Source organism: Glycine soja, chromosome 13, assembly GCF_004193775.1.
Source record: "Glycine soja cultivar W05 chromosome 13, ASM419377v2, whole genome shotgun sequence".
NCBI classification, from domain to species: domain Eukaryota; kingdom Viridiplantae; phylum Streptophyta; class Magnoliopsida; order Fabales; family Fabaceae; genus Glycine; species Glycine soja.
Genome location: NC_041014.1, coordinates 24,740,981 through 24,763,774, shown reverse-complemented (window position 1 = coordinate 24,763,774; position 22,794 = coordinate 24,740,981). Strand labels below are relative to the sequence as shown.

At 31.6% G+C, this 22,794-nt stretch overlaps 3 protein-coding genes across 4 annotated transcripts; all 3 read right to left on the bottom strand.

The window, feature by feature from the left end:
- Positions 1-715: 715 nt before the first annotated feature.
- LOC114381344 lies at positions 716-3,291 on the bottom strand. 2 transcript variants are annotated; one of them, XM_028340575.1, is made up of 4 exons: positions 2,981-3,291; positions 2,711-2,837; positions 2,057-2,508; positions 716-1,411 (listed from the first exon to the last, which is right to left on the bottom strand). In XM_028340575.1, the coding sequence occupies exons 1-4, from the start codon at positions 3,049-3,051 to the stop codon at positions 1,177-1,179; spliced, it is 885 nt and encodes a 294-aa protein (XP_028196376.1). In that variant the 5' UTR covers positions 3,052-3,291; the 3' UTR covers positions 716-1,176. The 2 variants fall into 2 exon arrangements, with proteins under 2 accessions (XP_028196376.1, XP_028196377.1); XM_028340576.1 differs by having other exon boundaries at positions 2,711-2,834; positions 2,981-3,288.
- Positions 3,292-15,199: 11,908 nt separating this feature from the next.
- LOC114382470 (E3 ubiquitin-protein ligase SGR9, amyloplastic-like) lies at positions 15,200-16,847 on the bottom strand. The gene has a single exon (XM_028341916.1). It carries the CDS (start codon positions 16,566-16,568, stop codon positions 15,786-15,788), a length of 783 nt encoding a protein of 260 aa, XP_028197717.1. The 5' UTR covers positions 16,569-16,847; the 3' UTR covers positions 15,200-15,785.
- Positions 16,848-17,894: 1,047 nt separating this feature from the next.
- Positions 17,895-21,211, bottom strand: LOC114382469 (pentatricopeptide repeat-containing protein At2g37310). Its single transcript, XM_028341915.1, has one exon. The coding sequence runs from the start codon at positions 20,983-20,985 to the stop codon at positions 18,982-18,984; it is 2,004 nt and encodes a 667-aa protein (XP_028197716.1). The 5' UTR covers positions 20,986-21,211; the 3' UTR covers positions 17,895-18,981.
- Positions 21,212-22,794: the final 1,583 nt, after the last annotated feature.

The following is a 22,794-nucleotide window of genomic DNA, read 5'->3' as shown; positions in this document are numbered from 1 at the left end:
GATTAAAAAATGTCATCTTAATTAGAAAAAATAGCAATAAAGGGAAAAACTTTCTTCCTCACATGTTACTTTCTTAACTGGATTCCAATGCCTTAACGAAGAAAGCTCATATATGGTATTGATATGTCCCTTTGCTTCTCTCAACCGTGAAATGGCCATCTCAAAAGAGAATGACGAAGCCTCACCGCACCTTCTTTCTCTTTTTCACTTTCTGCGACAAATGGAACACGCTCCTTTTGACGCGTTACATTTTGACGGTGATGATCGAGATATATATAATAGAAGCAAACAACATCCATAGAGTTACAACATCAACACAACACATAATCAGTGTTGCTTATACATTTGACAATGACAACGGCATTTTTGTGAAATCCAAGAGGGAAACACACGGGACCAAAAGGATTTCCTATGCTTTCCAAATCACTTTAAGATGTAACATTCAAATTTTGATAGCTACACAAACGAAATAATTGTAGAAGCTCAACATTAGAAAATTAAAAGCATTGATATACAATTTTAATTTTACTTCTTTTCTACCATTTATTTTAATCTTTTTTCATTCGGTTTTATGAATTGGAAATGTATGTTATTGTTCATCAGCATCACTTAATTAACTGATTTTTTATTTTTTGCAATACTAGTTACCAATAAATTAATTCCTTAACCATGTTCTTTGATTGTACAAGACATTTAAAATCATGATGTTTCATTGTTTGATATCTGAAATTAGCTGATGTATATCAGAAAAGAGCAACAGATAACAAAATTGTCTAGTTACAGTGGTACTCTTGGTTGAGGATAAGCCTTGTCCTTCTCATAAACCACAAGCCCAAGTATAATAATGTTGATGCAAGTCACAGGAATCAAGGGGTGACCACATTAAAAGCCACCAAAAGTATATATGAAGAAAAAGCACAAGAAAAAGAATATGGACAGAAGAGTTGGACCCCAAAGGAGATGACAGCACATCCCCACGTCACATGCTTTCTGTGCTGAGTGAAACCACAATTCACAAGATTTTTACCACTCTGCTACCAATCTTATTAATTTGAGGACCTCTAGGTTTATGGTTTATGATGTTCCCGCCTATTTTCATGCTAAATCATAATCTCACAGCCTATAATACATAAATATAGCAATAATATAGCATTATTAGTATCTCGATGTTGGAGCTTAAATTGGGCCAACATGAATCATTTGCCTTGTTCTCATCGAACTTTGAAGCCTTTCTCTGGCATGCCTCAGTGCATCTAGAGCTTCAAGGACACTCATAATTGGTTTGGGATTATTGGTGGCTTGTGATTTAGCTGTCACGGTCACGGGAACTAATGCCAGAGAATTATCATAGAAATCAGCATGATCACTCTCATTCTCTGTCACTGATGATCTTGAGCTTAAGGTGGAAAGCCTGATAAAAACAGTCCCAAAATTCCAAATTAGGTGGCTTGCTCGAACAAATTCAATTGGAAGGACAAAAAGTACTCAACTAATAGGATTTTGCTCCAATATACCTTAAGTAGAAGATCAATTAAACTTATGACAGTTTACAGTTTCATAATTTGTTACCTACAGAATTTAATCACAAATCGTGATGAATGATAAGTTTAATGATTTTTATAATAATTATCCTAATAATCATATTAATTATTGTTTTTAATTGATTTATAATGTAAAAATCTTTAAACTAATCTTGCACAACAATGAAACTCCTATTTTGTCTAAATTGATTCCTCTAAAATGAATAGAATGCACTTTAGAAGATAATAAAGTGTAATAATCGCTAATTAGAAAATAAAGTGTACTAACAGCTAAGATTGTAATTAATATAGATATGTATTTTGTTATATATGTATTCGATTTTATTAAAATTCTCAACCGTTGATTAGAAAATCAACGGTTATGAAGGCACATTGTTTTTTTCAAGTGTATACCCCATACTAAAGAGAGCCAAACCCCTATTTTATCACTACTGTTAATTTTCTAATCGACCATTATAATTGTCCTAAGCAAAATCCCGTCTTAATGTCAGCATCAGCATGTTCAAATTTAGTACCTGATTTCATCATTCTTCAAATTCCCAGAGCTCGGATTCGGATTCTCTCTCAGAATTTGTGGGGAAGAATAATCTGGGTCTGAATTAGTACTGAAATTATCAGTATTCTGAGAATCACAATCTTTTGTACTGAATGGACTATTGTGGCTGTGGGTCTGAATGAGTGTAGAGGCTTCTGAAACATTGTCACAGTGATCTACATTTTCTGGCAAAGCTGGAATTTTTGCATCATGCGTTATTTCGTTTAATTCAGAATGTTTGAAAAGTGAACTAATTGAGGATGATCCACAAGAATTTTCACATTTCTCCGACGAATCAGAATGCTCCAATTGCCCTGTCTTGGAGGGCATGCAATTGAAAGATCCAACCTTCTTCTTTAAAAGTTTAAGCCTTCTTTCAGCTTTATCTCTTAATTTGATCTCTTCTCTAAGCAATTTTTCCAACTCAACAAACTGAACAATTTTTCAATTTTTTTTCCAGAAGTAGAAACACAAGATAAAGTTTGTCAGAGAAAAAGCCATACAAAAATGAACTGCAATGTCATTTTCTTTCCTTTACAGTTATGATCCAAACAGTGCAACATAAAAGTGAATGAAACAATTATTCAAGGTTGACACTGTTGTTAATTAGATCAAAGATGTTATGTTATGTTACCTTGTTCCCCATTGATTCTGCTTCCATCTTGGCCACCCTTGAAGCTTGTCTCTCAGCCAGTAATCTCCCTCTGAGGCACCCCACAGTGTTCAGATTCAGACCCTCATCTGCTTCCACTTTCTTGCTGCTAGAATTGACACATTGAACAATGTCATTCCATTTTTGTTGCCACTAAGTGCCCCATTTCACAATGCAATATGAATGAGATAGATAGAAAAAGAAAGGGGGGGGGGGGGGGGGGGGGGGGGGTGAGAGAGAACAAAAACACACCTCCATATGTGGTCCTTATCCGCACCTATCACTTGCATGTTATCTGCACTTTCACCACAGCAAGACCCCATCTCTATCAGACCCCAATAGAGTGTTGAGGTTACTGTCGAATGAACAGGGAAAAAGGCGAAGTGTGGTGGCTTTTTGCAAGATGAATCCTTGTTGTGCAATGTGCAGTGCAGGTTCAAAAACAAATGTACTTGTGCATTTTCAAAAAACAAACTAAAGGGGGAATGGAGTCTTGCTCACAACTCACACAAGGTGATTTTGATTTTGATTTTGAAGTCATTGTCTAAAGAGTTGTAAATGAATTAATAATTAAATTTCCACCTACAAGTACACTTCTCTGTGCTGTGGCACTTTATTGACGGTAAGTAATAGTTAAAGAAACAAACTGTAATTTTATTTTATTTTTCCAAGTAAAAGAGATTTTGTTCCGTATGCTTTTTTACAGTAAAAAAACAAATCTACTGCCTCTTACTTGAATCAACTAATATGAGTTGCTTCAGGTTGACGATGATTTTAAATTTAAGTTTTAAGTATATAATTGTATTAAATATTTAAAAGAATGAAGAATTTTATCGTATATGATATTTTTGTTGAAAAAAAAATTGTACCCGATATTTTTTTCTCTCAATATAAAACAAATTGAGTAAATTACATTCGCATTTTTTATATTGTATTAATATTTTTTTATTTTTTTACATTACTTTTACTCATTATCTGTATCATAACATCTTTGTTATACTTGTATCTCATGTGTTTTTCTCAAACTATACCTGATATTCTTTCCTTTTTTTTACATTACTTTTACCTTTTTTCTTTTAACATCAACTAATATCAATTGAAATATGTGAGTAGACAAAATTATCCTAATATCTTTATTAAATACTCAATAGTAAACTAACAATTGACCCTGAGAATGAACCTTTCTTAAGTCAATAAGTGTTTTTTCTTTAATATTTGACTTTTACTTCATTATTACCAATACTTGAAGAAGTGTAACTCTTGATTGAAACATTATATCAAACACCTAGTCATAAAAAATAAATACTTTTAAAAAAAAGAGTTAAAAACAAGTCCAACAAAAAATCAAAACACTAAAGTTGAACTTAAAGAAGAAGAAGAAAGGGTGTTAATACATGTCTACTAACAAGGTAGAGTTCATGTCCAACAAAAAGTTGGGTTCGTCCAATTAGAGAAAAAAGAAAAAGAATGAAAGTGTTAAATATATTTTCATATTGAAAATGATGTCATGTTTTTTATGGAGTTAAGAGAAAAAAGATAAGGATATTTTAGACATAAATTTTCATTAAAAATCATGTGATCCGCATGTGTTTATTTTTTGTTAAATTATTAAAATGTGTATAAGAAGAAAAAGATTTGGATGTAACTGAGTTAAACAATTAAGATATTTTTTTAAGGTGTAAAAAAGAAAGAATGTTGGGTGCAATTTAAAAAAAATATAAAAAGTATAAATTTGAGAAAAAAATATAAAAATATTTTAGATATAAATTTTCATGTATGTTTTCTGATAAATGATTAAATATGATTTAGAAAGAGAAAATCTGAGTTTAGTTTAAACTAAACAATTAAATAATTTTTTATAGGACAAAAAGAAAAGTGTCACATGCAAATTGAAAAACACGCGGGATGCGAGATGCATATATGTACAAATGTGTAAAATTTAACGGCAAAAATAGAATACATAAAAAATAAGCATTTGTAATTTTCAAGTTATGTCCTTTTAACATTTTTTTTTGTTAAATCTATTAAAAAATATATCAGGTAGCATAATTTCGTTTATCCTTTTCTTTTTTTAATAAAATTCAATTGCCCACTTTTTTGACTATTTGATTGGGACTATCCACCGATCGAAAATAAATTAATAGAGAAACATGCCTAAATCAGAGGCTTGCGTGAAGAAATTAACGTATTAATGTTTTAAATAGATGTTGCAATTGCCAAAAGGCCAAGTCCTTAAGTCATAAAATATTAAATATTAACAACGTGACTGATTAACTGTATTTTTATTAATTAAAATGTTTGAATCTGGTGTTCGGTCCGTTAAACCGTTTGACAACTTGTTTTCTTGATTTTAAAAGGAAACAAAATTCAAAAAAAAAATCCATAATGATAAAAGAAAATAATTCAAAACGCGTATTAAAAAGAAAGAAAAAAAAAACTATTGCCTTGGGCGGTTTGGTCTATGCTTGCTGCAGTAGGCACACAAGGAGAGTGTTTTCTGTGATACAGACACATATTGTTCTGCAGCATTTATTGGTTATTGTATGCTATCTGAAACAACCTTGTTAAATTTAAATTTTGAATTTGCATGAAAGGGGTGACTTTGCTTGTCCTTCTTTGATTCTTTCACAGGTTCACCATACCTGTTATTCCAGTAGTATCACGTGATGTTATTTAATTGTCTCTTCCTTCTCAACCATTCTAAGTGTAGTTCATATTTCATAATATCTCCTAGTACTATCTGGCCACCACTTCCCTCAAAATTTTAACAATATATAGTATTATTCAAATGATTTTTAAAATGAAAGGATAATTGGTATATAAAATTCTTAAATTAGCTAAACTGATGTAATATTATATATTTCTTGTTCATATAGTAACAAGCTTAAAAAAATCATAAGCAATGTCTGGTAGAGGTAGCCTGGTAGGTGGGAAAAAATAGATTTTGGTAAATTTTTAGAAACAATGCATTTCTCAATGTTAGTTTACATATATACATCCATTCATAATGGAGGAAGCCAGAGGTAGGACTAGAAAATTTTAAGTGGGTGCTAGATATATGCCTACTCATATATATGATAAAATTTAAAAGGAAATTTATTAATATATATTTCTTTCTTTTTTTCCTATTTGAGAGGCATGTTTTGTAGGGGAATTGACGGTGCTCTTGCACCCATTATATACGAAGCTACAATTTCAAAACAGTTCTACTCATAGAAGAGCTTTTTTGGGGTATTTTGTTATACTCTATTATATAAAAATGTGACACATGAACTGTGTAATTATTCAAGTAGATATATTAACTTTAAAACAGTATTGAATGTTTTAAAGCAAATATAATATTTTATAATATTATATAGTATTTTAAAATATCATATAATATAAAATAGATTAGTTTTAAAATATCACCAGTCAGTTAATGGTGAAGAATTGGAATAAATACATAAGATCTTACAGATTCAGTATTTATCATTATCATTGTACACTAAAAAAATAATATATCCTATAATATGTCCACTTTTGTATGGGGTTTTAAAAAATTCTACCACCTACTTTTATATCAATACTAAACTGATTTAAAATTATCAAAATGTTTAATTTTTTTTATCTTTGTATATATAGTACTTTTATTTTTGTAAAAAACAAAAAATTCTTTGTAATGTCTAAAGTCTAAACATTCCATTTTGAATCTTTATTGTCAAAACTTGGGAACGAAGGAAAGCCAGAGGAAAAAATTGACCTGCTTTATATATAGAACTCAAACTACATTAGGTGACTGAGATGTTCCATTGCCATTTTCATCATTAACCAAGTTTCATGTAACCTTCTTCTAAATTGTTGGAGCATAGCAAGGGTTAGTGAACAAAACATTGTACCAACAAATGTTAGTTTTTGGGATTTAATGGTGTATTTAGTTTACTTGTCTGGTTATTCTTAATTTTTTTTTTTATAAATGTTAATTTTATTAGAAATATCAGTTGAAGAAATTTAAATCCGACTTCTCCTCCCTCTCTTCCCCTTTCACCCTTCCTCAACCATTGATCAATCTTATATCTCTTACTCTTAATTCATTGACGGAAATCTTTGGGTTGAACAAATTTTTAATGTCTCTAAATATAATAGTGTACACTTTTAGTCTCATTTTAAAAAGTTGATTTTTACCCTCCATTTTCTAAAATGTGTCAATATAGACCTCAAACACTAATTTTGTTTGTATGACTTAACAATGATACAATTTGTAGTTGTTTATAACCCCAAATTCCGATTCATAATATAGTTAGAAAGTTAAAATTTATTGGCAGACCAAATATGGATGAGGTTGATTTTATGTTAAAACTTACTGAGGTTTAATTTGATATCAAATTTTAAGAATTTCATCTTAAAAAGAAACTAATTTTGTTATGTAATACTCTTTTTGTTCTTAAAATTCTAATTTTTGATGTATTAATTATTTTTTTCCTACATATCCTTAATTAATTATTCTTTCTCTAAACATTAATGATAAATAATTAAGTGAATAAAAAGATAAAACAATGATAATTTTGGAATACTAGTATAATTAATTGACATATTTAATTTAATTAATTAATTAACTATCTTTTTTAAGGACATAAATGAGTTGAAATATTCTTATAATTAAAGACAAAGGAAATATTCAATAACATATCAGGAAGAAATTTGAAGGACATAACTGACTAAATGTGTTGAAATTTAAATTGAATCATTCGAGTAATATTTAAATCTAATTGTTGACAGAAATATTGTTAAGGAGACTTTATTTATTTTTTAATTGAAATTCATATTTATTAGAATGTTTTTTCCCTAATGAATCCAAAGTTAAGAAAAAAAACACTAAACAGGCACGTAGGCCCAATAGTAATTATGATATCAACTTATGTATGCAGCCGGGAAAATGGTTATTATAAATAGTTCAATTCCATGCTTCCATGCTAATGTACAACAGAAGCATAATGACCAACTATTATGAGGTTTCGTATTTGGCTTGCTCTGCACTCAAAGAAATGTACAAGCTGCTGCAGCTCTTTACTTTACTTGATTTTGCACTATAGATAACATACTTCCACCTAACTACATTATAGTTATCCATTCCAAAGCATTAATGCAAAAAACTTTTAAGCATTCACCTTTATTTCACTGTAGGACCACTGCACCTTTATTCTAAGGGGTGCATCCTTTTGAATAGGCCACAGACTAAGGTGCGCCCCGTTGCTAATAATGTTGATGCCTTATCAACCCACATTTAAAGATCTAATTACTGTGAAAACAATTTAAAAAGTTTCTGGAGTAGCTAATTTAAACATAATAAAAAGGAACCACTCTTTTTCAACTAAAATTCATCAAAATCTAATTCCCTTATTAGCTTCTTGCTGATTTTTTTCAATAATTTGAATGAAGCAAAAAACAAATACATTTAACTGTTACTTAACAATACAATATTATTTTTTATAAAATAATATTAGTACGTACACATTATCTTAGGGAAAAAAATCCAAAATTTAGCTTTTAATTACTTCCTTTGTCCCAAAATAATAATCATCCTAGATTGTTATGGATAAATCAAGAAAAAATAATAAATAGATGAAAGAGAGTAATAATTTTACAAAAATTAATTTTATATCATCATTAATTCATTTATAAATTTTATTATCCACCATTAATATTATAAAAAAATAAATGAAAAAAAATTAATGTTATATTGATAATTATTATGGGACAATTGTTTTCTCTTGTACAACAACTATAATAAAATAAAAGGAAAAAAGTATTAAAAACATTAATTCTTCATAAAAAGAAATCCTTTTAGTGATTCTTGAAAACTACATTTCCCAATCACATTAATCATTCTATAAAGATGCTTTTATTTGAATTAGCTACATGACTAATACATGAATTTTTAACATATATATAAATATTGGTCTATTTAAGTACATATATATTTTTGGGCTTCTACCATGGCTATATCCAGGAAAAAAATATAAAATATATTATTATTACTGTTATTATTATTGTGTTGGATTACCACTATATTATACCAATATATTATTGGTAGGAGAAAAATTAGACTCAATTTTCTTAAATAAGGTTTTGTAGGTGTAAAAAAAAATTATTACTAATGTATACTTCATTAAGGTGATCAATTATATCTTTTTTAACAGAGATTAATTATCAATAAAATAAATAAATATATTGCACCAGTATCTTAGAAATTGTTGGCTTAGATAAGTTTAAGCTCACATCATTATAGTCTATTTAAAAATAACAAATTTTGGTTATAATTGTTGTTGAGGTTGTTCAAAAAATTGACAGGTTATTAATTTAAGACTTAAATGTAATTTTGATTACTCTAATTTGCTCAATCCATAATTTTGGTCCTTTCATTTTAAAATAAAAATATCCGAGGCTATGTATTTTTTTAAAAGTCCATGATTTTAGTTTCTTATTTTAAAATAGAGACATTCATCCTCCTATTTTATAAAATTTTCAATTTTAGTCAAATTTTCAATTTTATATACCTTTATTTTTTTTATTTTGATCTAGTTGAATTTTATTCCTAACATATTCATTTAAGGTATCATAAAAAATAATTTAATTAATTATTATGTAAAAAATAAAATAAATAAAACATAGATAAAATTGAAGATTGAACCAAAATTGTTAATTTTTTTAAAATATGTGATGAAAATTATGAATTTTCAAAGATAGAAGGATGAAATATCTCTATTTTAAAATATAGAGATTAAAATTATGATTTTTTTAAAATAAAAGAACTAAATATCTTTATTTTAAAATAAAGGGACCAAAATAACATTTAAGCTTTAATTCAATATATGATAGAATTAAAATAAACAAAAATCATTTATTTAATATACAAATTAATTGATAAGGTTATTAAAATATGAATATTAAAATCAAAATAAATCAAAACTTGTTTGCATTAATACGTACATTAAAAATTATATACGTATAGTTTCAACTAATTATGTTTTTAATTCTCGAAACAAAGACAGATTAAATGCAAGAATAAACATCTTCAAGTACATCAATATCGCCATTTATTTATTAGGTCCTGTCAAATTCATTAAAGAATATTAAATATATTTTATTAAATATTTTAACTATTTAAAAATTAAAACTTGATCATTTTAAAAAAAAAATTAATATAATAAAACTTTATTTTTCTTTTGCCACAACATTTTAATAAATACTTATCTTATTTGATTTTTAGTAAAATATATTTTTATTCTCATAAATATGATAGTGTTCGAAATTTATTTATGTAAAATTTTTAATATTTTTTTTCATCCTCATCAAATTGAAGTATTATTTTTTTGTCTAAATGTAAGTTCAAATTTTTCAAATGCAATGATAAATTTTTATATTAATTATACATATATAATTGATGTAAATGTAAAATTTTTATATAACAATTGATATAAAATATGTCAGCTGTACATATATACTTGTGTAAAAAAACATACACGTAGTTTAAAAAAATAACATATTTCAATTTACATACTAAAAATTTTACAAAAATAAATTTTGAATATTTTCACAGTTGAAATCGTGGCTAGAGTCTTCTCTCAGCAATAAATAGTGATGATGTTGCTGGAGTCGAACACGAACACGTGGTTGGTCATGAAACATAATTAAGTCATCACCAATCTATTGATAATTTGGCAAATGTCGTATACTTACTGGCAGAAGTTTACTATATTTTGCTTAAGACATCCACGCATAAAGAAATGAATTCCACGTCAAATAATTTCAGAAAGAAAGATAACTTAGGGGGTTTTCTTTTTGTTATTTTATTTTTTAAAAAATAATTTATATTTTATAATTATTGGTAAAAACGTATTAATTAAAATGAAAAGAAAAGAAAAACTAACGCAGTATACCCTAACATTCATTAACATCTGTCAAAAAAAATTCATAAACATTTCTTACTATTGGCGTTAGTGACACTTCTTTTATTATAATCAATGGTTATTAACACTGTTTAATTTATATTTGAGGTGTCCATTTAACTTATTTGAATAAAAAAAATAGTATTAGTAAGTTTTTGGTTTTTTAGTAGGAGATATTTTAATGTACACTAAAAACAACATTCTCTCCGTCTAATTATAATTGTCATGAAAAAATTATTCTAAAATAATTATTATTTTATAATTTTAATATAGCATTAATTATTTTTTTTACTTATATCTCATAATATTAATGGTGGATAATAAAATTTATAAATAAATTAATAATAATATAAGATTAATTCTGTAAAAAATTTATTCTTTTTAATTTATTTATTGTTTTTTTTAATTTGTATAAAATAATTTAGAATGAGATGAAAGAAATTGTAATTTCACAAAACCTGCTGCCGTAAACTTATTGGAAACATGAAGTTAAAGAAAGATGCTTTAAAAAGTTTGAAAGGAAACTAAAAGGAGACATATATACTTTTTTTGTTTTTTTGTTTTTTGTGAAAAATGGAGATAAGAGTTCTTAAAGAGAAAAAAAAATAATAAATATTACTTTTGATCTTTCATGTTGTAGTATTTTTTGTTTTATTATATTAAATTTTAAAAGTTTTATTTTTACTCATTATGTTTTTGAAAGTTTTATTTTATTCATTTTTTATTATATTAAATTTTGAAATAATTAATTTAAAATAATGAGACTAAAAAATGTCAATGTGTTTTTAAAACAAACTACATAATTTGTTTTTAAAATACATGTAATGATATTTTTTAGGCACCACTATTTCAAATTAATTATTTTAAAATTTAAAAGTTAATAAAACACTAATATTTTTAAAAAAAAATAAAAGAAATGATCAGAATAAAAATTTTAAAAATATAAAAGATTAAAATAAAATTTTTAAGACTTAGCATATTAAAATAAAAAAATATTCAAACATAAATAATCAAACGTGATATTTAGAAATAAAAATTATAAAGGAAAGTTGAACAATGAGATTGGTACTTTTGCATAGGAGCAAATTCAATTTAGTTTGGGGCTCTCTTGTTTGGTCTCATGGTGTAGTCGGGTAAAGATTGGGTATGAAGATATTTGGGTTGTTGCTTTGTGTACCAGTCATATTGCTTATGCATCGAACAATAAATTGGTATTTCGAAAATATCCATGTCTATTTTCTTCTTCCTTTTAGCTTTTTCTTTAACATTTTTATCGCATTCATTCGTTCATTGTGTTGGTTTCTTCTTATTTTTTTCATTTTCGTGAGAGAAGAGGTGCATTATGGTCGTTTCGATCGAGGTGAAAGTATTATGGAGGTACGTCGACAAGTGGTGGCACTAATATGACAAAGTCAATGGTGAAATCAAGAAATATTTTGCTAATGTTGAAAAAGCACAATGTCAATAGTTATATAACAATCAAACAAATATACGGTGCAAGAAGTGCATATCATTCTTCCATAAGAGGTAGTGATACTAAAATACAACACCTAATGATGTTTCTTCAACAAGATCAATATATTCACTGGCATAGATTAAAGGATGAAAATGTTGTACGTAATATCTTCTGGTGTCATCATGATGCAATGCATGTAATTTGGTATTTTTTATAGATAGTATCTACAAAACAAGCAGGTACAAACTCCCGTGATTTGACTTTGTTGGTGTGACACCAATGGGGAAAACATTTATTTTTCCTATTTGGAGGAAAAACATCTAAATAATGTGGTATGGACTCTAAAACGGTTTCGAGGTTTTTTTCTCATATATGATGCCCTCCCTAGAGTTATCGTTAAAGACAAAGACCTACTATTGATGAATGTAGTGAAAACTATATTTTATGAGTGTACTAACTTGTTGTGTAGGTTTTACATTGACAAGAATGTCAAGACAAAGTGTAAATCCTTGGTTGGTCAAAAAATGCATGGGATTATGTGATGGATGACTCGGGAACTTTGGTTGATTGTCCTTTTAAGAATTGGTTCGATGATTGTCTTAAGAAGTTTGAAATTGTTTGTTCACCTTGGACAATATTTGTTAACTGTGTCAACCAAACATGAATAATTCTCTACAAAGAAAAATTTAATAATTCAAACAATATTTCAATCAATTAATATTTAATAATTCATAAACAAAAAAGAATTTTTTTATACATATTTTAAAAAAATATTTTTATTACTTTTATATAATCAAATTAACTTCTTTATTAAAAAGCAACTTTAAAAAAAATATAACTATTTAAATAAAATAACAAAAAAATATGACTCCTTGCCTATTTTTGTTACAAAAAAACTAATATATAAGAAATATATTAATATATTTATAATTTAAAAAAACAATAACTATTTAAAAACAAAAATAAAAATAATATATTTATAAATAAATAAATAAAATTAAATATTTTAAAAAATAAAAATAATATATTTATAATTAAAAAATAAAAACATTAAATATTTAAAAACAAAAATCAAAATAATATATTTATAATTACAAAAAGCAATAACTATTTTAAAACAAAAATAAAAATAATATATTTATAAATAAAAAAACATTAACTATTTAAAAACAAAAATCAAAATTATATATTTATAATTAAAAAAACATTAATTATTTAAAAACAAAAATCAAAATAATATGTTTATAATTAAATAAAAAAAAGCATACGGATTGGATAATCTATATGCGTTATATGAATTCCAAATGCATACCAAACACCAATGACGCTGTCAAACGCTTACCTCAACGGCGGAAATAGCACGACAGTGGTGGACACGGCCTAAACGGTGCCCATGGAAGCAGTGGACTACGACGGCGTGGCGGAGAACATACCAAGAATGAAGACGAAGAAGCTAGCAACTTAAGGCATCATACGGACTGAATGAGGGAGCCTAGTTTTTAAAATTTAAGTGAAGGACATTTTTGCCATTTCACTTAAATTGCTGACTACACAAATAATGGGGCTGGGTGTACCTAGCAATACCCAGATGTTTGGGCCCAATTCCCATGGGCTTGGATGGGCTATTACAGGATCCTCAGCGTGATGCTTGTCGGCTGCAAATATGTCTTTCTTGGTATGGGATAGAGATTGGTGTGTGAACTTGATGAACCATGTGGTTTTCGTAAGTGGGCTCGATGCTATTGAAAATTTTGAGTAGAGGTATGTGTAGGGAACTGATAAAGTTTCTACTTTGTTGGAATCTGAATTTGTCACTACTGTTAAAGATAAATTTTTTTTATATAATATATAATTTCTAAAACAAAGGTAGCTTGATATATTGTAATAATATAAATTATGTTGGTTAAGACATTTTAGTTAGCTTTTAATTTTTTTACTATCAGAAAAGCTTGTTTGATTGTTTGATAAACAAGCTTGTAACTTCTAATTTTTTATTTTTTTATTTTATTTTCAATATATTTGTCATTGTTTTAATCAAACATTAAATTAATTATTTTTCATTGTTTTAATTAAACAGTAAATTAATTATTTGCATTTCCAATTATCCTTTTTCAAAATGTATAGGGGTGTTATCGTGAGTTTGTTGGAGTGCAAAAAGAAATGCCCGAAAAGGCAAATAAAGTTGCGAATAAAACCATGCTAAAGGCGAAAGAAGATACGCCATTGAGCCCGAGATTGCACAAGCCATCTATCTATTTATGGGCTAAATGGTAATTGTCCTATTCGCTCAACATTAAACCATTTCTTTTATTATATGGATTAGTGTATTGGACTTCTTCGGCAACTCTATTTCCCTCAGTCCATACCATTAAAAAAAAAAAAAAGCTTTTTCCATTCTTAATTTATTTTCCTTACCTTTTGTCAGTTATTTCCTATCCCACCTTTTCCATAAGGAGTAGAAGTGATGTTCAACAAAATACGAAAAAGTGTAATGTCCAAGAGAAGTGATGTGCATAACTTTTTCCTTTATCCCAGTTTGGCAAAGTAGCAAATGAAGAATTGGGAATAAATTTAACTGACGATTCTAAATCTAATACAGTCAAGAAAGGTTTTACCAGATAGCAAGATGGGTTTCTATACTTGGCTTGCCCAATTGATTAGAAAGAAAATAAAAATTGAACGATTCTCCCCTTCACTGTCTACCGTACATAGCCAAATAGTTACAGATAGAATGTTTGCCAAGCAAAAGGAGAAAGCCGAGCAAGATTGGTTTGTCAGTTTTAGCGACATCAAAATAATTGCACGAATTATGAGCCTATGAGGCTTGTAGCAACTTAGCAATTAATGCAGAGAAAACTGTTAGCAACATATTCCTCCTAAGATATATTTTATATCATTGGTTATAATTTATAAGAAATTACACAATCAAAAAAGAGAGAACTATTAAGTAACAAGTGAAATCTAAAAAAAAAAAATTATGATTTTCAATAAATTTAATTATAAAGATTATGTTAAAATAAATGTGTTAAAAAGAATATAACCAAGATTTCTATTGATGCAAATCAACTGGCAACAATGAGGAACACATTGTGAAAATGAAATCTATTGCAATTTTATTGGTTCTATTGACATATCACATATCTATCCGAGTCTTACACTGTCTATACATTGAGAACCTCACTTGTTGTACATTTTATCTATCCATCCACTCATTTGGCCACACAATCATACCCTTCGCCCTCTACCACAGGAGTCCCTCTCTTAATTCAAAAACATCAAATAATCAAAACAAAACCAACCAAGCACCACGTCATCTACTCATCACAAAAAAAAAAATTAAAAAAATCACAAGGCCAAGACTGTGGACCTCACTACCCTTCTTCAAATCGTTTGAGAAGTAACTACAGTAAGAAACAAAATAAATAACAGTACAACATTAACTGACATTTAAAGTAACGTTGTTTCTCTCCCGCTAAGGTACGAGATTAATCAATTAGAAAGATACTCTAACCATTTATAACCGCTAGATGTAAATCCAACGGTGGATATCATTGTTGGATGCAATGGTGGTTAAAGAAACATCATAACATATGTTTAAGACAAAAATAATTTTATCTACTAATCACAATCATTATTTTTGTATTCATTTTTATCCACTGCAACATTTTCAACTGACCTATGAATCTTTTGCAGTCATTTTAACCAAGACTTCCCACAGCCGTTGGATCTCTCCGAAGACATCATCGGACGGCAACCGAAACCTGCAGCAAGGACACGTGTTCCTTTTCCCCAGCCACGGCAAAATACACATCCAATGAAACAAGTGTTGACATGGCAACTCGCACACGTCCCTTCCTATTCCCATCTCCTCCTTGCATATCACGCACTCCCTCCCACTGTGCCTCACCTCCACCGACGGCAGCGCCACCATTATCGCCGCCGAAGCCGCCTCCTTCCCTCCGCCGCAATTCAGCGCACCCACAAGCCTCCAGCACCGCGACACCGTCTCAACGAAGGGAATCATAACCGTCCCAAGGGGTGCAAGAGAAACAGTTAACAACGAATCAGAGAACACTTTGCTCAAGTTTTTTCTCCATTCGGAGAACGGTGCCTCGAGGGCATGTGGGTTGTGGTTGTGCGTTTCGCAGAGGAGAAGGAGGAGCAGCGCGGCGTCGAGGTCGCGCTGCCGTGTGGTGGTGGACAGAGGCGGCGACGTGGCGGTGAGGAGGTGGAGGGAGGAGAGGAGGTGGCGGGCGATGAGGAGGGTCTTCTGGGGGAGTGTGAGAGTGTGGAGATGGTGAAGGGTTAAAGAGAAGAGCGTTGGGGAGGAGAGGAGGGAGGAGAGGCGGCGATGGTGGTGGTTGGTGGCGGAGATAATGGAGCGAGTGAGATCTGAGAATTGGGAAGGTGTGAGGGTGGAGAGTGCAGCCATGATGATGGTTGATGTTGTTTCTTCCATTGTGGGATCATGTGCCTTGGACTTTTGCTTTTTCTGAATATGAATGAAGAAGAATGTGGCTTTTTATGTACGTGTGTGTGTTACCGATTATTACTATAATAAATAGACAACTAGGTCTTGCACTCTTTACTTGTATTGACCAATGTGTCCTTTGTTTCTGTTCCTTTTTCTAACTTCTACCGTCATAAGACTACAATATGTCTTTTAGGTCGGTTGTCCGTTACATATTTCGAAAGATGGGATTGGATACGCTAGTCTTTGACCTTTAACTTCATCTTTCTGTATGTCGAAGACTGACTCACTAGCAATGATTTCGCAGACACTTGAGGAGGTAATGATTCTAATTTTAATTAGTATAACTGTATAATTGTCGTGTTATTATCAAATTAAAGTAAGTAATAAATAGATGTATCCGGCGAAGAAAATATATAGAGGGGATATTTTTTGGTAATAAATAAATAAAATCTATCTACCACTCATTCTCAGTCATTAATGCTTCAAAATATTCTGTTGTACATTACAATCATAGTCAAACATGTAATAAAATGGAAAGAAAATGAATAACAGTCTTTGACTTGTTCAGATTAAGGACTTGTCTTTTATAGTAGTACTAGATATTTTTCACAGCGGGTACATGTTCTAATGTAAAATTTGTAGTTAAAAATAATTTAAACATATTTTCATTGTGTTCAATAGTTCAAAATTTAATTTTAATTAACCACAAATTAATCAGCAAAGAGTGGAGGTAGGATAGATTGTAGATTACCTGATTTAGTTACTGAAGGCGGTAGAAAATCTGGAAGGTTTTATGTGGGATAAATAACAATGGTGTGACACTTGTGGACATGGTATACCAAATGAAGTGGCAGCGTTTGTCCACACGTTAGTGTCCAGAGCAAGCACGTTTTCTTACTCTAGTGCTTTTCATTATCTCTTCCAGATGTTTTCTCTCGACCGATTTTGCTAATGTCAACAATACAAGCAGAAGAGTAACTTCCTCCCTTGGCCCATGCCCGTGGCTCGTTCCTCTTGTCACTAAATCGAATACATCAAACAAAACAATAATGCATTTCCGCTGTAGAGGAATTAGGCATCTTCATTTTCTCATTCTTCGTATACATGCACAAATCCTAATTAGTGGAAACCTGGCAAACTGCTTTCGTGATGTGAATGTGAAAGGGATAATGTATTTCTAGGATCATGGGCATTTTGGACAAAATATTATAAGGCCTCGTAGCCATTGGCCCATTACCTATTGTTGAGAAAGATGGCATTATGGTGGCAAACCAAGCCATGATTAAAGGAAAGGATATTGAACAGATCTCGTATGCTTTATTAGCAAGAAAACTATTTTCGAGACAAGAATGTGGTAAAGATGTGAAAAGGAAAAGGTGCATGCAAGACAAGCCCCACTAAAAACGACTACAAATAAAACAATTATGCTTCCTGTGTTAAATTCCAACTGGCATCGCCAAAATCAATGTTCAATGCATTCCTAAGTCTCATCTCACCAATTTGGTGTTCTCCCAAAAAATCTTCTGGCTATTTTCAACAGAAAGTGTCCCTTTTTCTAGCTTTTCACAAAATATTAGGTCCCCATCTCATCGATCCAAGCCGTATCTACCTTAATGCCATAAATCTGAAAGAGAAAAAAGTATTCATCCTGATAATCGGGGATCCTATGCTCGCATAACATGATCACAATGTAGTTTTCCTTTTACAATAAATCAAACTACTTATAGAAGGGAAACTCGCAAGTTCCCATACGATATCTGGTTTCCAGCAAGCACCAAGCAGCAGATGTTAAAACCCCACAATACACGTTGCCCTTATTACATTCCCTTTTGCATCTCAACTTCACCGTGGGGCCGCCTGTGAGTTTTCCCCAAGACCCACTTCAGTAGTGTGTGTTTCCTTTGGCCTAAAAAACGTAGTTAACCACAAGGAAGCCCCTTTGCTATTAAAGTTATAACTGCCAGCCAGAATGCAACTTTTTCTGCTCAAATTCAGAGTTTACTCACAAGTCACAACCAACCTGGATGGAAATCAGAGTTGATTTATCAAACAATGCAATCTTAACTGAACTGACAAAGCAAGGGTAAGATGGCAGTCCTTCATTACCCAAAAGAAAAATAATCAAGTACTCCTTGGAGCCATGTGTTTCTTAGCCTAGACTAACTTGGGTGAAAAACAGTAACCAGCAGGCAATGCATAAATTTCTTCTATAGACACTCGAAAAAAAGGAGAGCCTGATTCTTGACCTTGTGCACCCAGTAAAGCTTCATATTTTTGCTGAGTATTGAGATACAGGTGATATCTAGTTTCTGCATCTCAGAAGTTGAGTGGTCTCTTTTTGCTCTGGCCATACCAGAGGCGAATGATCATTTCAGTGCAAGTTATCACATGTCAGTTATTAACTAAAAACATTCTCATAATCTAACTCTTCCTGTAATACACATCCTTCTTCCCTCATCAAACCAAGCAACCCTTCCAGCAATGCATAAATCTCATCAGATCTTCCATTTGACACATCCTTGGCAATGAAACTCAGTAGCCCTCCACTCGTTTCAATCCAGCTACTTCCACGGATCTTTTGTAACCCAATTACTTTCATTCTTTCCCTAACCTCACCAGCTTGTTCCCATTTCCCTGCATGTGCATATAAATTGGCCATAATGATGTAATTCCCAGTATTTTCAGGCTCAATCTCAAACAAATGATCACAAGCAAACTTGCCGATTTCAACATCACCAAAAACAGAAGCCCCGTGTAGTAGAGGACCCCAAACTTTAGCACTTGGTTCAATTGGCATTTCAGAAATGAATTGCACTGCTTCTGAGAGCTTACCAGCTCGACTAAGAACACCCACCATGCAAGCATAGTGCTCCACCAAAGGTTGAATGCCATATTTTGAGGGCATCGAATTGAAGATATTCCAAGCTTCATCAACCAATCCAGAGTGAGCACAAGCTGTCAATACAGAAGTTAATGTCACCGGGTCAGGTCGAATTCCCTTATCTAGCATCTGAGCATAGAGACCAAGTGCCAAACCAGCATCACCATGAGCAGCATAAGCAGATATAATTGATGTCCAAATTATCAAGCTCCTACTCTGTGATAGATCAAAAACCCACCGTGCCCCACAAATACACCCCAACTTTCCATAAGCATCAATAATAGAAGTTGACACATATACATTTTGCTCATAACCTCTCCTGATAGCATAACCATGCACCTCTTTCCCTCCTCGCAGGTTTGAGAAGTACGAAAACGAAGGAAGAATGCTAGCAAGTGTGACAGCATTGGGACTCAAACCAGAACCCTGCATTTGCCGTACCAAATCAAAAACCCCTTCAAACTGCTTATTCTGAACCATACCAGAAATCACAGCATTCCACATATTCAATCCAGGGTTCTTCACCCCTCGAAAAACACCCATGGCATCATCAACAAGCCCATAATCCATGTACCCCGAAATAATTGCCCCATAAGTAACCTCGTCCTTCTCACGCATTCCCTCAAACATCTCCCGCGCATAATCCAACCTACCACACTTAGCATACATAGCAACCACAGCATTGGAGAGCGAAACATCAATCTCAATTCCACTCTCCTTCACGAAACGGTGAAGCTCCATTCCAAACGCAAGGTCCATGGACTGTCCACACGCCTGCATCACGCTCACCGCCGTAACCACATTGGGTGCAACCGCGGAAACATTCAACATCTCCAAGTACAACCTCTTACACTCATCATATAACCTCCTCTGAGAATACCCACCAATCATCGCGTTCCACGTTACGATATCTCTCTCGGACATTCCGTCGAACACGTGCCGCGCAAGCCAAACCTCGTCGCACCTGCAGTAGCACGTGATCAACGCGTTGAGAACGAAAATATCAGAGTACAACCCGCGTCGAAGGATTAAACAGTGAACCTCTTTCGCCAATTCGGGGCTACAAAAAGACGAAGCTAAGGCTTTCAAGACGCAGGATATGGTGAAGTTATCGGGGGAGGCGTTGGGGGTTGTGGAGAAAGTGAACGACCCGAAGAGGTTGAGCGCGTGGCGGAACATGCTGTTGAAGGAGTAGCCGAGGAGCATGGCGTTCCACGTGAAGGTGTTTCTGTGGGGGGTCGTGTCGAACACCTTACGCGCGAAGTGCGCGTGGTTGGATTTGGAGTAGAAGAGGATGAGTTTCGAGGCGAGGAAGTTATCGGGTGTAACGGAGAGTAGGATGAGGCGAGCGTGGAGCTGCTTGCCCTGGCGGAGGAGGCGGTGGTCGGAGCAGTGCTGGAGGGCCGAGCCATAGGCGGCGAAGTCGACGCCGGGGGGGGAGAGCCTTCGTCGGAGGTTACCGGTTACTGTCGATTGTGTTTGAAATTGAAGGGTGGGTGCCACCAGGTTACGGATCCTCATTCATTTGTTTCGCGAGGCACTTTCGAAATTCGAATTTCTCCTAGTTTTTCTGTTCTATATTCAACAATTATAAAAATATTTTGGGCTGGGCTGAGGCCCAATTAAGTGTTTTCGTGGCCATACGATTTTGTACTGAGAAGCTCGTGATTCGGTTTTGCTTGATTCTTAAAGCTAATCAAGATCTAGTGAATAGCCGATAGCACCATTCACTCGACAACAATAAAAGTACACATTTTGTTATAAATATAAGAATGTTAATTATTGAAGGAGAACTTAACTAAGATTGTGTTAAATATTCAGATATAGAGAATTTTAATGTCTATAATAATTATATTTAATTTGAGAAGAATTATTTTTAGTAAAAGATACCTGTAATATGTTCCCCAAAAAAAATTATATTTAACTAAATAGGTGCATTTAGTTTTAATCCACATTTTAGGTTAAATAAGTTGACCAGTCGAAACAGACAAACTTGCTTAAGCCACTCTATCTAGGCATCTAGCCATCAAAATGCAACCCAAAATGTATTTGTGGTCAGATTACTCAAAAAGTTAATTAAAATAAAATAAAAATGATAAATTTATAACACTTTTTTATTTTTAATATATATATATATATATATATATATATATATTCTCAAGCTCGTTCTAAAAGGTGTGTTTGTTTTGAAGAAGAGAAATTTTATACTTTATTCTGGGAGATTTATATCTTTTACATTCTATTTTAATTCAAAAATTTATTTTTTATTTTTCTCGTCTAAACTAAATACACTCAAAGTGACGGGTTCTAAACAGAAGAATAAAATTAAAACCACTTAAACAAATTTATGCACGTACAAAATATCTAAACAACTAAAATAAAAATCAGGAATAAAGGACACTTAGCTGACTATTCAAATCATCCACCAAATGAATAATTAAATTTCTTTTTTAGTAAGGTATCTTCGTTACGAAATTAATTAGAAGATTATAGTTATGAGATTGGATGAAACCTTTCATGAATAATTGTAGAAAAAGAGCTAAAAAGAAATGAACTTTTTTCATAAGTTAACTTAACACAACATATCTATTTAACTTATAAAAAAAATTCTCAAATTTATTTTATCTTCTGGTTATATTTTTTTATAAGTGCCAACTGAAAATTTTATTCAAATTCAGTCTAATTCTTTAAATTTAGGTAATGTTTAAGCAAAGTTAACTAAAGCATCATATTGCGTCCTGGTCAATCATTTTGGAAGCATCCCAACATAATATACCACTAACTAATCAACCATATCATTTATGCTTGATTGCATAGAAGATGCCAAATCCTGCGGAGCATGTTGATTTGGCACGGGTAGTAACTCCACGAGATGACTCACATTCAGGGGAAGGTCGCTTCTGCATTTCACCAATATAACATTTGCATTTAGACCACCCTTTCCCTGGACACTTACTTTACTATGGAATCATTCCTCTCCAAAACAACGCCATTTCAGAACCACATATTCCACCCACATGTTCCTTTCACGGGAACGAATTTCTCATAGATGGTGGAGTTTCTGAAGGGCATGTTGTGTTTCTGGCCGTGGTCTTGCCCTTTATGGGGAAGCTGGGACTCGAGCGTGAGATGGTGTATGCCATGTTCAGAGCATTTCTTCAGCTTTCTATTATTGGGTTTGTGTTACAGTTCATATTCAACCAAGGCAATGTTGGCTGAATCATTTTAGCCTATCTTTTTATGGTCAGTCTTCTTTCTTATCTATATTTACTAAAATCTGGAGTTGACCGATATGAGAGTGGATATGGCTAAAATGAGCTCCACGATCTT